Genomic DNA, 15,869 nt, shown 5'->3' on the forward strand with positions numbered 1-15,869 from the left:
GGATGGGGAGAGCTAGCAGACACTGGGGACTGACTGCGTGTGTGTCGGGGGCTGGGGGGTGTTAAGGTGGTGAGGTGGAGGTATGCATGTTCCGTAACCCTCGTCCACCGGTGCTCCGTGTTTCCTGACTCGCACTGACCGAGGGGGGCGGGGCCTGTGCTCTTTCTCAAGACGCACTGACGCGACACCTACTCCTCCTTTCTACAATTTTTTTTTTTTAATCCTCGCAGGGAGTCTGTAAATGGAAATATATATATATATATAAATGATATATATAATATTTATGCTTTCTAATCCTTTCCATCCATTCTCCTCCATGGGAGGCATTACAGTAAGTGTGTTTGCTCGTCTCTTTAACGCGTTGTCCATCATGTTTGTGAAACTACAATGTCTTTTTTTTCTGCACTAGCAGTACTGAGATCCATCCATGATAGTACCAAAGCAGCACATCTCTGAACCACACACTCGCACACCTGACACATTGACACAACGTTTTTTTTTTTTTTTTTATGATTTTCATTTGTATTTATTTTTTGTCAGTAGCATCTGGATAAATAGTTCACATAATAGTTCTATTATTGATGTGGCAATGTGTGTGTTGCCTGTTTGCTGCACAGACGAACCAACCATACAGCGGGGAGAGCGATGCCTTTTTGATTTTGTGTAACAGCACTCCCTCTTGCAGTGCCCTCTAGAGGGCTCCTACACTCATTACAGGTGAAAGTTTCTCACGCTCCAACAGAAGGGTTGCTATGCTACCGTTTATTGTTATTATTTAGTTCCCTCTCCTCTTTTACACCAGCATGCACATCTCAATGTCCAGAGTAGACCCACATATAAAAATATCTCTCTAAAATGTTCAGGACGTCGAAAAAGATTACTGTTTTTTTTGTTTTGTGTTTTGTTTTGTGTGACTTAGCATGCACGCTCTAGAGGAAGTCGTCATTATTTCTGTAATGTGGCAGATGGATTTTGGGGTAAGGCTTTGGGATAGATGACCGCTGCCCCATGGCCTTCCTTCCTCTCAACAGATTTAGCTTCAAAGTAGAGTTCCTAGCCTTAGAATGTAGTATAGAACATGCACACCACATGTAGCACACGGTCCTCATCAAACACTCGCCATGGGCACTAACCTCAAACATGGAGATGTGAAGCAGAAATTGTATATGGATCAAGACATGTATGGGGCTTCTTGAGATCTTCTTAAAGAGCCTTTTCTTAGCTGGATTTTATGGCGGTGGTTATCTTTGACGATAGATCTTGAATGTATGGTGGGCCTCCAATGAGGGGGGGGGGGGGGGGGGGGGTTGTAACACATTCGTTACAAACTCCTCCTCGACAGATCCAGTAATCTGCGGAGCTCTTGCCGTCACTCGGTTTCACTTTCGTGCCACTTTTAATCACAGATGTGTTTTGTTAGACTTCTCTAGCCTGTTTGATGTGTGTTATTGTGTGTGTGTGCGTGTGTGCGTGTGTGTGTGTGTGTGTGTGTGTGTTTTATATAGCTATGGCTATTCTGAGGGTATTCCTACTCTTGTACTAGGAGGTGTGTTATTGGTGCAACAACACCTATCAGCAAACCGTTAAATTGTAATTTTCTCATGATATTCAGGGGGATAGGGAATTGAAAAGACGCTTCGTTTATATGTAAGAACTGACTTGAAAGACAAAATGTGATTCATTTGGTTGAGTATATTTGGCCTGTTCATGAACATGAATAGGTTGGATGCTTTTTTTGTGATGCTTGCCTACCAGTCCTCAGCACATCCTCAATAGATCTTTTGATTGGGAGTTTGAGCATGGGTACTGGCTTGGTGAAGTAGGTTATAGCATACACAAAGTACATATCAAGTTTCCCCTGAAGGCAGCAGAGATGCATTCAGTGTCTGTTTGTTATGTCCTCTTGCTTGGTTCACAAGCATTCACAACTCTGTTTCTCCCTTATTCTCTTTGTGGACTTTCATGTTCATTTTCCTCTCCTCGCTATGGGACAGCCATGGAGCAGAATCTGGTAGTTCACTGTAAATATATCCTAAGATGTTTCATATTATGGATGATGTGGATGTTAGTGGTGTCGTTATTAGTGTGAATTAGTCACAGTTATCTAGTGGTCATTATTTTTGGAGGCCTTTTCTTACCAAAGGCACACACTGCCTCTCCAGACCTCTTTTTGCCTTCCACGTTTCAACATGAATTAATTAATTAAGTCTCTCAGCTGCAGTCCTTCACGCGTCAAACTCTCCGATGTGGGGTGCAGACACTTGACACTTGTCATATTCTATTTTTTATTTTTTTATTGTGGGCTTTTTCGGTCTTAGAATAAGGTGTTTGGGATAAATAACGTCAAATGTTTGTTCATGCAGAAGCTTCCTTTTAACAGTTTTTATTGTTTTGTTTAGTTTTGACCTCAACTTTATCACTCCCTGAAGGAGCCCAGTAAGAGCTGGTTTGCCATGCCCCTTCATTTAACCAAGTATTTTTTTTTTCAAGCAAGATTTTCAGGCTGATGTTAATTATCTGATGCCTAAGTGCTTGCTTTTAAAGACCCTACATATACACTACAGATTACAGTACAGATTCAGATAAATATCAACTCCACCGGAACTGAGTCTGAGCAATTTTTATGAGGTTCTTTCCCTTCACATACTTTACATAGATTGGCGTATTATGGCCTTTTTACGTGCGATAGCTTTGAGGAAACTCAGCATTTGTTTTGCACGCCTATAGCCTTGTGCCCTCTACTAGGGCACAGAAAGTTGCTAGAAAATTGGCTCTGCATTAAGTTGAGCATGTGTGTGTATGGGGAGGATGTATGAGTTTTGGTGAAATATCTATATACTGTATACTGTACTTTTTTCACCTTTTTTGTTCAATTATCTTTTCCAAAGTGCAATATTCGGATATGTGTTGTTCACAAACATTATGAACTTTGTCATACTCTCATATTCATGTGTTTTCTGTGGGTTGAGTTGGTTTCAGTAAAATGTAGCCACCCAAGTACCATCTGCTTTTTTGCACTCCTCTAATTCCTGCTACCAGTATAGAATGAATCACAATCACATCAAGTCAGAGTGGTTCACACAAAGACATGGAAAACTTTGGCTCTGTCGATTCCGGGACATGAGGGCAATTGGCATGTTAGAGCAGGTTTTGTTTTTGTTTTTCCTGGTGGTGGTATGGTATAATTGCACTATTTCTGGGAAATTTTATAACCTTTCTGTATATTATGCAATCTTTGTAAGATGATCTGTGCACTGATTTTATTTTTTAAAGACTGTGTGGTTTAGCAGTGTGCTGTATTTTGCGCCTATATTTCCCCCGTGTCTAGACGAACACGGGTCATCAATGAACTCTGCTCCCTACACTACCTTCTCATGAATAAATGTTAGTCAAAATGATGCATTTGTCGTTATTGTTTGAATGACATAAGTAGAGGGACAGACAATAGCCACTTTGATAGCCAGACACTGAAGTGCTTTTATTGTGGCATGTACTGCAGATACATTCCTTGTGTTTTGATTGATTGATTGATTCATTTTTTTTTTACTTATTTATTTATTTATTTATTTAATCAGTTTATTTATTTGTTCGTTCATTCATTCATTATAATTATTATTATTATTATCATCATCATCATATCGTCACTATTATTATAAAGTATTTTATTGAAGCTCACATGGTTTTACCATAGGGTTTTACCCATACACTGGTTTTACCATGATCAAAACGTTCCTACTGTCACAGTTTGTAGTTTTTGTCCCTGTCCGGACGCCGTACTTCCTGATGTGGGTGTGGACAAGTGTCAACAGACAGATGACTACACATTATGGAGGCTATAAACTGCGAGCTAGGTGAATAAATTGTTCATGATTAGGTCATAGTCTATACATTCATCCGTATTTGTAATTAGTAGCTGGGATGCTGTGTCAAGATGGGAAACATTTTTGGCAAAAAGAAACGGACTCGAGTGACAGAGCAAGACAAGGCGATTCTGGTGAGTGTGCATGATAACGTTAGCTAACATTAGCCATGCAGTTTACTTTCCAGCAGTACTGTACTGTACGTCGTTGTCTCTCTTGTATGCAGATCAAGTAATACCAAAATAGACTATGGTACTTTAATATGGCTTTGCTTACATCAGGGGTTTTCAAAGTCTGAGACCGTGGGCCTCCCCTCAGACAAAGCTTGGGCACAAAGCCCCCTCCCCCCCAGTTTACTTCCATACCATAGTTTCACGAAATTCCTGGATGCCTATTATGGGATGCCTAAAATTCCCCAAAACTACTGTATCTCTGAACTATCTTCTTAAGAAAATCACACACATTAGGCTAGTCTAAATTATGTGATCTCCTTTTGATTTTTGATAACTAATGTAATAACTAATGTAATATTTTTTCACTTCCATTCACTAAGCCTCCCCTGAGACTGTTTGGAGGCCGCCTCCCACTTTGTATCTACAGACGTAACTACTCACCTATAGAACAACATTCCTATAGAACAACATTGCTGGGATCGCTGCGCTGCATACTGCACAAATTCCTCGTTATTTTTCTCTCTCTCTGATTTGTCCCCATTTTCTCTCCAATTATACTTGGCCAATTTATCCCAATGCTGCCCTATTGGCTGCCCCGGTCGCTGCTCCATCCTCTGCCGATCTGGGGAGAGCCGAGACTAGCACCATGCTTCCTCCGACACATGTGCAGTTGCCAGCCGCTTCTGAACTTCACTGGTAGGACGTAGCACTTGGGAGGATCATGCTATTCCCACCGGTTCCCAGGCCCCCCGACCGACCAGAGGAGGTGCTAGTGCAGTAACCAGGAGGACACATACCCCCAATCCGGCTTCCCACCCTCAGGCACAGCCAGTCGTGCCTGTATGGACGCCCGACTAAGCCCGGAGGTAACACGTGGATACGAACCTGTGACCCTCGTGTTGGTAGGCAGGGAATCGACCGCTCCACTACCCGGACGCCCACAAATTCCTCGTTAGTAACATGTTTACTTACTATGGCTGTTGAAATAATCTTGAATCTTGATTCAATGTTCTTGCATTTTAGAGTAGTTTGGCGTAACAATTTAATTTGACACAGATGTTAGCCACTGTACAGCATAGACTGTAAAAAGAGCTGTAACGGTGCGTTACTTACCACTGGCTGGGCCAATGCAGCTTCTTGCTATGCTGTACAAAGCATAGCCTAATTTGTTTGAAATATAACTTAGCCAAATGATACGCACGCACACGCACACACACACACACACACACACACACACACACACACACACACACACACACACATACATACACAGCCTGGCAGAGAACTGCCCAACTTCATATCTTGTCCACATGTCTCTATTTGCTCATTCCAGCAACTGAAGCAGCAGAGAGATAAGCTGAGGCAGTATCAGAAGAGGATCAACCTGCAGCTGCATAAGGAGAGACTTCTAGCCAAGCAGCTGCTGAAAGATGGCAAAAAAGAGTAGGACCTTCTCCAATCGCCATGTGTCTTTTTTCCAGTAACTTTTTTTTTAGGAAACTGTGTTTGTTTCAAGCCAGGTGTTGTCGTTTTTCATGCTAGGCCAGGCTTGAATTCAATTGCTTTGTTCCATCATTCAAAGTGATTCTAGTTTGACAATTTGCCATTTGTGTTTCAAAAGGAAAGCACTCCTCTTGCTGAAAAAGAAGCGCTACCAGGACCAGCTCTTGGACAAGACGGAGAACCAGATCAGCAACCTGGAGCGCATGGTGAGTGGCTGACAGTTGTCATCGACATAGTGTGCTAAATGTCATGTTATGTCCCTGTGCAAAAGATGAACCTGACAAGTCTCCTGTTTTTATTGTATTTCTTTATTTTAGGTTCAAGACCTGGAGTTTGCCCAGATCGAAATCAAAGTTATTGAAGGGCTGAAAGTTGGAAATGACTGTCTGAAAAAAATGCACGAGGTAGGAAATGTGACCTCTCAGATATATTTTTCCAAAACCATTCAATCTATATCTTACCTAGTGTCTGAAATACTATAGCCACAATGTGGCATCATTCTTGCATAATATCCATAAGGTTGCAGGTTACTGATGGGCTCTTGTTGTTGACTGCTCCTCCCCACACTAGGTGATGTCCATCGAGGAGGTAGAACGGATTATGGATGAAACCCAAGATTCTATTGACTACCAAAGGGTAAGGTCACCATTCATCTGCAAAATCCAGGACAATGATTTCAGTCTGCCAACAGATGTTCTTATGTTGATAGGCAGAATTTGATTCTGAAATGATATACCGGTATATACTTTGCTCTTACAAAAAAATAGTGTTTGCATGAAAGTAAAGCACATTCATACCTGCCAACATTTTAGATTTACGCGCGAGAGTCTCCCTATTTTTAACCCTTCCGCTGTGCTCCCGATTGGGCATTTCTCCCGCTAATCTCCCGATTTCATAGTAATACAACTCAAATGAGTGTTTCACAGTTTCTATAATATGCCCAGACTGTAGGATATATGTCGTGGTACCTGCTGGCAACCCAGAGGCAAACGACCCTGCCTGACGTGCCATGCGTCACTCGTCACTGCGCTCGCTCAAGCTCTCTGGGTGAGGGCGCTCTGTCATTATGTATACAGTCAAAGGGCTCAACTGGCTTTGCCACTGAAAATGGATGAAACCGGTCCCAAGAAGAAGAAATACGCTTCCAAATCTTTGGTGTAAGACCTTCCTGTTTCTAACCGCTAGCCACATCAGCAAACAACGTGCGTTTTGCAAGCTATGTCGGGCCGACTTTAGCGTAGAACACGGTGGGAAAAATGACATTAGCAAACGTGCCAAACACAAACAAGCTGTGGAAGCAAAGAGGGGGACTGCTAACATATTCACGTCATGAGACGTGTGTCAGAGGCTGATCAAGTCAGCAAGGCAGAGGTGAAAATAGTGAACATTTTGATGTTGACTTTTGATCACATCTTTTGTACATTTTGTATGTTTATTTTGTTATTTATTTTCCTGTGAGCTATGCATTTAAGACTAATTACAAGTAATTTACTTTACATCCCTGTATTTATTATATTAATTTGTGGTGTAGGGTTATACGGGGGTGGGGGGGTGTTGAGGCTAGGCCATTCACCCATCACCCCACAAAATCTCCCTCTTTCACAGCTTAATGTTGGCAGGTATGCACATTACGGGTTATGGTTTAAGTCCTCCTGAGTCATCTTAAGACCTCTGCTTATAAAGCAATCATATTTTGAGGCTGGATTCATCAATCTTTTTGGATTACTGACAAGCGAATTTCAGTTTTGTTTGCAGAATGGATTTTGGAATTAACCTCTCCATATGTACATTCGTCAGGAGAGAGAGTCAGTCCTCAGTTATTTCTAAGCTCAGGTCCACAATTGGAAGCTATCTGTTGTTTACTGAGAGAGTGTTGCCTTTCCACAGCAAATAGATGAGATGCTGGCTGGCTCTCTGACACAAGAAGATGAAGATGCCGTACTGGCGGAGCTGGAGGCCATTACTCAGGTTAGTCTAATTAGCGGGCAGACTCACAGTATTCTGGACAATCAATCTCACCCATATCGCAAACACCCTGATCATAAAGCTTAGAACAGTCAAACACCCTGACCATAAAGCTTAGAACAGTCAAACACCCTGACCATAAAGCTTAGAACAGTCAAACACCCTGATCATAAAGCTTAGAACAGTCAAACACCCTGATCATGAAGCTTAGAACAGTCAAACACCCTGATCATAAAGCTTAGAACAGTCAAACACCCTGATCATAAAGCTTAGAACAGTCAAACACCCTGATCATAAAGCTTAGAACAGTCAAACACCCTGACCATAAAGCTTAGAACAGTCAAACACCCTGATCATAAAGCTTAGAACAGTCAAACACCCTGATCATGAAGCTTAGAACAGTCAAACACCCTGATCATAAAGCTTAGAACAGTCAAACACCCTGATCATAAAGATTAGAACAGTCAAACACCCTGATCATAAAACTTAGAACAGTCAAACACCCTGATCATAACGCTTAGAACAGTCAAACACCCTGCTCATGAAGCTTAGAACAGTCAAACACCCTGATCATAAAGCTTAGAACAGTCAAGCACCCTGATCATAAAGCTTAGAACAGTCAAACACCCTGATCATAAAGCTTAGAACAGTCAAACACCCTGATCATAAAGCTTAGAACAGTCAAACACCCTGATCATAAAGCTTAGAACAGTCAAACACCCTGATCATAAAGCTTAGAACAGTCAAACACCCTGATCATAAAGCTTAGAACAGTCACCCTGATCATAAAGCTTAGAACAGTCAAACACCCTGATCATAAAGCTTAGAACAGCCAAACACCCTGATCATAAAGCTTAGAACAGTCAAACACCCTGATCATAAAGCTTAGAACAGTCAAACACCCTGACCATAAAGCTTAGAACAGCCAAACACCCTGATCATAACGCTTAGAACAGTCAAACACCCTGATCATAAAGCTTAGAACAGCCAAACACCCTGATCATAAAGCTTAGAACAGTCAAACACCCTGATCATAAAGCTTAGAACAGTCAAACACCCTGATCATAAAGCTTAGAACAGCCAAACACCCTGATCATAACGCTTAGAACAGTCAAACACCCTGATCATAAAGCTTAGAACAGTCAAACACCCTGATCATAAAGCTTAGAACAGTCAAACACCCTGATCATAAAGCTTAGAACAGTCAAACACCCTGATCATAAAGCTTAGAACAGTCAAACACCCTGACCATAAAGCTTAGAACAGTCAAACACCCTGATCATAAAGCTTAGAACAGTCACCCTGATCATAAAGCTTAGAACAGTCAAACACCCTGACCATAAAGCTTAGAACAGTCAAACACCCTGATCATAAAGCTTAGAACAGTCAAACACCCTGATCATAAAGCTTAGAACAGTCACCCTGATCATAAAGCTTAGAACAGTCAAACACCCTGACCATAAAGCTTAGAACAGTCAAACACCCTGACCATAAAGCTTAGAACAGTCAAACACCCTGATCACAACGCTTAGAACAGTCAAACACCCTGACCATAAAGCTTAGAACAGTCAAACACCCTGATCATAAAGCTTAGAACAGTCAAACACCCTGATCATAAAGCTTAGAACAGTCAAACACCCTGACCATAAAGCTTAGAACAGTCAAACACCCTGATCATAAAGCTTAGAACAGTCACCCTGATCATAAAGCTTAGAACAGCCAAACACCCTGATCATAAAGCTTAGAACAGTCAAACACCCTGATCATAAAGCTTAGAACAGTCACCCTGACCATAAAGCTTAGAACAGTCAAACACCCTGACCATAAAGCTTAGAACAGTCAAACACCCTGATCACAACGCTTAGAACAGTCAAACACCCTGATCATAAAGCTTAGAACAGTCAAACACCCTGATCATAAAGCTTAGAACAGTCACCCTGATCATAAAGCTTAGAACAGTCAAACACCCTGACCATAAAGCTTAGAACAGTCAAACACCCTGACCATAAAGCTTAGAACAGTCAAACACCCTGATCACAACGCTTGGAACAGTCAAACACCCTGACCATAAAGCTTAGAACAGTCAAACACCCTGATCATAAAGCTTAGAACAGTCAAACACCCTGATCATAAAGCTTAGAACAGTCAAACACCCTGATCATAAAGCTTAGAACAGTCAAACACCCTGATCATAAAGCTTAGTGCACTCATCTGGGATCACTGGTCACATCCATTCACACTTCAGGCACCCTAGATTTCTTATATACATTTTGTTTAAAATAAAATTATGTTTTCTGCATTAGTGTGTCAGTAAACTGCTCTTTGTAGTAAATTATTTTAGATTTAGAAACTTTTCATTATTTTTCAAAACAAATGCTTTTTTTTTACCTAGACTTTTGCACACTAGTGTATTTCTTTACATTCGTCATATCAATGGGATATTTGAGAGATTGAGATTATAGGAGCAGAGCTCCTGCACGACAGGAGGTGCAGAGCCGACTCAAATACCCAGACCTTCATCAGATTCACAAAAAGAATCCGATGAAGGTCTGTGTTATTCTTCCATCTATTCAACTTTTGAATTGCAAGTGAAGACACTGTGCGATAGTCCTCCGTTTCATTTGAGGTTTGATTATAAAATTATGAGTTTACGAGATCACACACACACACACACACACAACGTTCACAATTGGCCTTTTTCCTGCTCTTCATATGTTTACATTGCTTGTATGCACATTGTGGCTGGATTGTGTCCAGACTATTATAGTATTCCCATCACAATGCAAGTCTGACCACTTCCATGTCTGGTTTAGAAGATCCAATAGCAAGATCCAATACCAATGAATAAAAAGAAATCTGTGTGCGTCCCGGCATGATAAAAGTCACACTGAAACTGCAAGTGAACCAGTGTGACTTCAGAGACTCGGAGGTCCCAGAGCAGCACTCCTGACCTCTGACCTCTTCACCTGCACTTGTCCACACTTTCTAAACTGTTGTTGTCTCTCAGGGAGACTTTGAGCTTCCTGACGTTCCCGCGGAGGAGCTGCCAGAAGTCCCAGAGGCAACAGAGGAGAAACCAGGTATGAACTTCTCAGGAATCTCATTTGGTTTTTGTTCGTTTTTTCCCACCAATACCATGGGTGTGACAAGACACCCGGCAGGCTGTGGCACAGCATTCCTGTTCATTTCCTACTTGGTATTGTTTACTCTTATGTCTTCCTACTTGGTATTGTTTACTAGTCTTTACTGTCTTCCGTAAGTCCGTCAATCCGTTTTGGTTTCAGAGAGGGAACGTGCCAGGAAGAAGCCAGAGCGCGAGATGCTCGCTGCCTAGACACATGCCTGACCCCGCCTCAGCTGACCTGGTGGCTCCTGGCTCCTCCTCCAGACACGTGCCTGACCCCGCCTCAGCTGACCTGGTGGCTCCTGGCTCCTCCTCCAGACACGTGCCTGACCCCGCCTCAGCTGACCTGGTGGCTCCAAAATACTCAAGTCCTACGTAAAATACACGCAAACACCCACTGGAGAACTCTCTCCCCCATGGCCTCCTGTACCACGGCGGTTACCACTCTACCATCCGACTACAGCGTCTGTCCCATCTCCCGTGTTGCGGGCCAACTTCCTGTCTGGCCTCCGCTGAAAGCCGACGGGCACTTCTCCGATGGAACAATGGCTGCTCCGGTATCTAGCGAATCAACTGAGTCGGATTTCTTTTTTTACTTAAATCATAAAGACCTGCAAGATTCTGATCAATGTGCCTACGCTAAGTTTAATCAACACACATTCAACCCTCTATGAAGAGCAAATAATTTGACCCACTTTGACTTAACTTACAAATGCATGTAAGTGTTTCTTATGATCAAAATTCCTCCACTTATCTCTGACTTGTCTTGGCTTGTAAGTCATACCCTGTCTATGACAGGTCACATACCCTGTCATACCCAGGTCATACCCAGGTCATACCCTGACTATGACAGGAGTGATTGATTCTTTGGCATAACCTACAAGTATACTGTGTCGGCCTAGATTGCCTTGTTAGTCCGAGCTGGGAACGCTTGCCTTCACACTGACCTGTCCCCAAACTAAAACGTACTGAAATGTTTGCATATTAAGCCTCTGTTTCCGGGAATATTCTCTCACTCTGACCCCTTTTTCCAAACAGCTTAACCAATCTAATGCTGCGCTCCCCTTGTGGATTAGTGTGCGTGTCATTGGAGACAGGGCTAATCATATCGTCTGGAGGCTTACCCCGGTAGGTCAGGTGGTTAATCTAGTCAAGGTAATACTTGACAGATCCCCCATCTTTATGCAGCGTGTATTATCGACATAGCAGTCTAGCGTTAATTGTTTTACTGTGCATATCACACTCCGATGAAGAGCACGAGTGGATGGCCTACATTCATATGGCTTAAGCTAGTATCTTATACGAGTAAGCACTGGACAACAGACTGGCCAATAGTGCAATGAGGATCATCCTATTCCATTTGTGAATCAGTTTGTCTCACATACAGATTTGAAACACTCGAATTACTAATACTGTCGTCTCACAGTTAACACTTCATCCAACCACTTTTCTTTCAGTTGGTTTGGAAAAATGTACCTCTTTCCCTTTTGTTCTTTGTACAATAAAAGTATTTTTTAGTCATGCCCCTTTGGTGTCTCCGTTGGGCTCACATGTGCTGCCTGAGGTCGAGTTTTCCCAGATTGAACACTAGGTGGCAGCAGGTGACAGTTCATTCCTGCAGTATCGGCTGTTGAGGCAGGTGACTTGGTTTGAGTGGATATAAATTGTAATTTCTCCAACTGGCGGGGGAAAAACAGCCTTACCTGATGACAGCAGGCATAGATCTTATTTCCATATGAATGCTGAATCTAGACTTCGACAGTTCTACTCAGAAACACCTTATTGTAGGCCTACTTAATTGTGTTTTCTACGAATCACTATATAGTCATAACACCATTTAAAGCTCTTAATGATGATCAAGGGGCTTTGGACTAGTTTTGCTGTGATATTTGGATATTATTCCTCTATTGTTCATAGGATTAGACTCACAGCAAGGGAACGTAACAGATATAATCTGTTGTTGTTGCTGATTGGTTTAAGCTTGCCTGGCCTTTGTGTGGGCCTGGTGCTTCTGGCTGAGTGGGCTCTAGTTTTGGATGAGTGGGATGTGTGTTGTGGTTCTGGGAAATCCCACACAGGCTATTCTCAACAAGTCACGATCGGCAGCCTTTTCAATTGAAAACATAATTGAAAATGCAAGAGATAGCATAAGAGTGTTCTGCAGTTCAATGTGAGGTGTTTTTCCTCCCCCCATCAGGGAGTGAAAATAGGCCTGGGTTCAATGTTTTCGCTCAGGATAACGTTTCAGAGCTTCAGTTCAAATAGCCAGAGCAGGCCGGGTTTCTTTTGTCTAGCACTGTCACGTGTGATTAGAGTCGGACCCAAGCCAAGGACACCCAACTCCAGACAGTATAAATCAATCGGGTATGTTTGGTCTGTGGAGGAGCAAACATCAACACATCCACTATCAACAAACCTATTGACTTGATTGTCTGCGAGTAAGCAATCCCCACAGTATAATCTCTGCGATTGAATATCGTTCCATCAGTCGGCTTCCAATCCACCTCAGAGGGCAGTTTATTAACACACGAAGCAACATCATGTTCCCTAAACACAGTTAGTGGAAGTCATATCATGTCATTGAACTCTATAGGTGAGAGGAATGTTGAAATGAACATTTTCAAAAGACATTTTTTGTTATGAACAATTTTCAAAAGAGAGGGGTGTATGTGTGTGTGTGTGTGTGTGTATGACTAAATTGCTCTGATTCTATTCTGCACCCCCATACAGAACAGGAGGAGGCAGGTAGGCTGGCAGTGGGCAAGACACAGACACCAACGAACACACCTACCTCCATTCTGTGCCTCTGCAGAGCTATAGCTCTAGTCTCGGGTGGCAGCCTACTCACTACCCACCACTCTCTTTTCTCTCTGCTTTCAGATCTGCATTTGTGATTCATCAAACGCTCTGACATTCAGGCTCCTACACTGTCTGCTCATCGCCCACTCCCACGCATCCCTAACAGGCTTGTAGTGAACAGTCAGCCGCAGAATGGGGGGCCAGTTCATTCAATGGAATATCTCGCTGTCAAGTGGTTATTCAGGCTATTTGGTTCTTATGAAAAGCCTAATATTAAGGGGGGAGAGGTGTCAATACGCAGTTTATTCAGAACACCTCAAGGCTACAGTGCATTTTATATTGTCGAGCAGAGGGTTTCAAAGTGGGAGGCGGGCCTCCCCAGGTGCGCTCCAAGCAGTTTCAGGGGAGGCTCAGTGAATGGAATACATTAGTTATCAAGAGGAGATCTCATAGAATAGCATAAATGTATGTGAGTTGGTTAAAGCTAGTTCAGAGATACAGTCGTATGAGGGAATCTAACTGTTTTTCCCACTTTCCCACAGTCAAAAACAACTAAATGCCACCAGACAGACCTTTATGTATTTGGTGTACTGTAATAATCTGATGTATTGTCAAGCAGCAATATGAGGCTATCTTGGCTCATTTGTTGAGTGTCTATGTGGGGGGGGGTGCCTTTTTCCAAGCTTTGTCTGGGGGGAGGCCCACAGTCTGAGACTTTGAAAACCCCTTTTGTAGAGGATCTCGCTGAAATCAACTTTAATTCGACCTAGATCACCAACACTATGAGGGTCAGTATATGAGCAAGAGTACAGAGAAGTAGAATGCTTTGTGTGTGTGTGTGTGTGTGTGTGTGTGTGTGTGTGTGTGTGTGTGTGTGTGTGTGTCACACACACTGTAAAGACCCATAGAATATCATAGGAATATTATAGGTATTTTGCCATTGGGGTAATTAACTAGGCTATAGCTAAGCTAAATGAAGGGGCTAAAACCTTTTCATTCTTTTGTAGAGCTTGGGAAGCATACAGGTCGGTCTTTTTGAATGGGTTCAAACAGAGGCAGCGGCGTGGGCAACGTATGACAGAGAGGAGGAGGCGTGGTTCGTTAAATGCCATGCTGCGTTCAAGGGCTCTCCGCTTGAGTCCGCAAGAAAGTGCGCAGGGCCGAAGTAGAAAGTACCACGTCACTTAACGCAGATGTAGGGGCTTTTGGCCAGAAATCAGAATAATAGAAATGGTCCCAAGCCCTTCTTTATCCTCTCTAGGCTATTGTGGGCCGCTGTAAATACAATAACAAACATAGCCTATAATAACATTGGCCTACCATAAATTGTAATGTTGGCACACACATAGCCTACCCAACGTCACATGTCGGCAGCGCGGAAAGGCGATCAGACTCGCCACTTTCCCCCAGTCGTATTACTTCGTTCATAAGAGGCTCAACTCCGACTAATTCCGACATTTCCCACCACTCGTGAAGGCAGCATCTTCCCGATGAGAAGTCAGTCCGCCTCTGCGCTCCAGCACCGAGTGTGGTGGCACCGAATGACTGACTGCATGCGTGGGGAGCCAGTGTGGGCGCAGTGGAGGACTTTCCTATAAAGGCAGGGATCCCACGGCCAGACGAGCTCGTCTCTCGGTCTCTCCCTCTCACTTGTAGACTGTCTGTGCCACCGAGGTAGATTCCCCAGGACCAACGCTTCTACGCGTCTGTTGGGAAAAGCCCCTCTGTTCCTTCCATCATCCCCAAAGGGATTCTTGTTTATGGTTGTTCTGACTGTGACGCTCCAAGGATGTCCCGGACCGACGAGGTGCACCGTATAACGGAGAATGTCTACAAGGTAAGACGGGCAACTGCTTGTGTATTTGCCGTGACTAAAAGCCCCGGTGTGCGGGGAGGGTGACACCTGCTGCGCGGTTGGACAGCTGTTAGGGACATTAGGGTACGCCATGTAATTTATATAGTTATTATGTATATATGGAGGACGCTGGACAACTGATCTGAAATGCCATTTACGCGTTTTCCCAGTTGGTAACCGACCTGCCCTATTCCCCCGTGTTGTTACAATGAGCGATTTAATGGTAAATATACAGACAGGTAATCAATCAATGACCTCAATGACAATCTATCAGAAAAGCGTTCATTTCTGATGTTTACTCCTTTAAATACCTCTAATCCTCATTGAACTTGTTTGGCTTGTTACTGTCACCATGAGACTTGAGTAACTTCATCCGCAGTGATGGTGCAATGGTCCTGTAAATTCATCTGCTGTGACCAAACTGACAGTTTGCCCTCGGGCGGACTCACAGCGCCGGTCGCTTGACACATTGGAGGGGACGGCTTGTCACCACCACCAGAGGCGACTGTGTTCTGAAGGCAGTTGAGCCGGAAATAAAGTTCACCTGCCTGAGTGAAAGTCATTTAGGCCTATTAATTAAACCGGTTCCT

At 43.2% G+C, this 15,869-nt stretch overlaps 1 protein-coding gene across 1 annotated transcript; it reads left to right on the plus strand.

Moving 5' to 3' along the window:
• Window positions 1-3,799: 3,799 nt before the first annotated feature.
• On the plus strand, window positions 3,800-12,148 carry chmp6b (charged multivesicular body protein 6b). The gene is made up of 8 exons (XM_083635429.1): window positions 3,800-3,994; window positions 5,367-5,476; window positions 5,655-5,742; window positions 5,854-5,940; window positions 6,107-6,172; window positions 7,424-7,504; window positions 10,509-10,581; window positions 10,786-12,148. Exons 1-8 carry the CDS (start codon window positions 3,932-3,934, stop codon window positions 10,833-10,835), a joined length of 618 nt encoding a protein of 205 aa, XP_083491555.1. The 5' UTR covers window positions 3,800-3,931; the 3' UTR covers window positions 10,836-12,148.
• The last annotated feature ends 3,721 nt before the right edge of the window (window positions 12,149-15,869 follow it).

This window comes from Poromitra crassiceps (assembly GCF_964638095.1).
Source record: "Poromitra crassiceps genome assembly, chromosome: 4".
Taxonomy (NCBI): domain Eukaryota; kingdom Metazoa; phylum Chordata; class Actinopteri; order Beryciformes; family Melamphaidae; genus Poromitra; species Poromitra crassiceps.

Coding starts and splice junctions, on each gene's coding strand:
- chmp6b (XM_083635429.1), top strand. CDS start 3,932: ATGGGAAACATTTTTGGCAAAAAGAAACGGACTCGAGTGACAGAGCAA. Junction 5,477..5,654: donor CTGAAAGATGGCAAAAAAGA/GTAGGACCTTCT, acceptor GTGTTTCAAAAG/GAAAGCACTCCTCTTGCTGA. Junction 10,582..10,785: donor GGCAACAGAGGAGAAACCAG/GTATGAACTTCT, acceptor TTTTGGTTTCAG/AGAGGGAACGTGCCAGGAAG.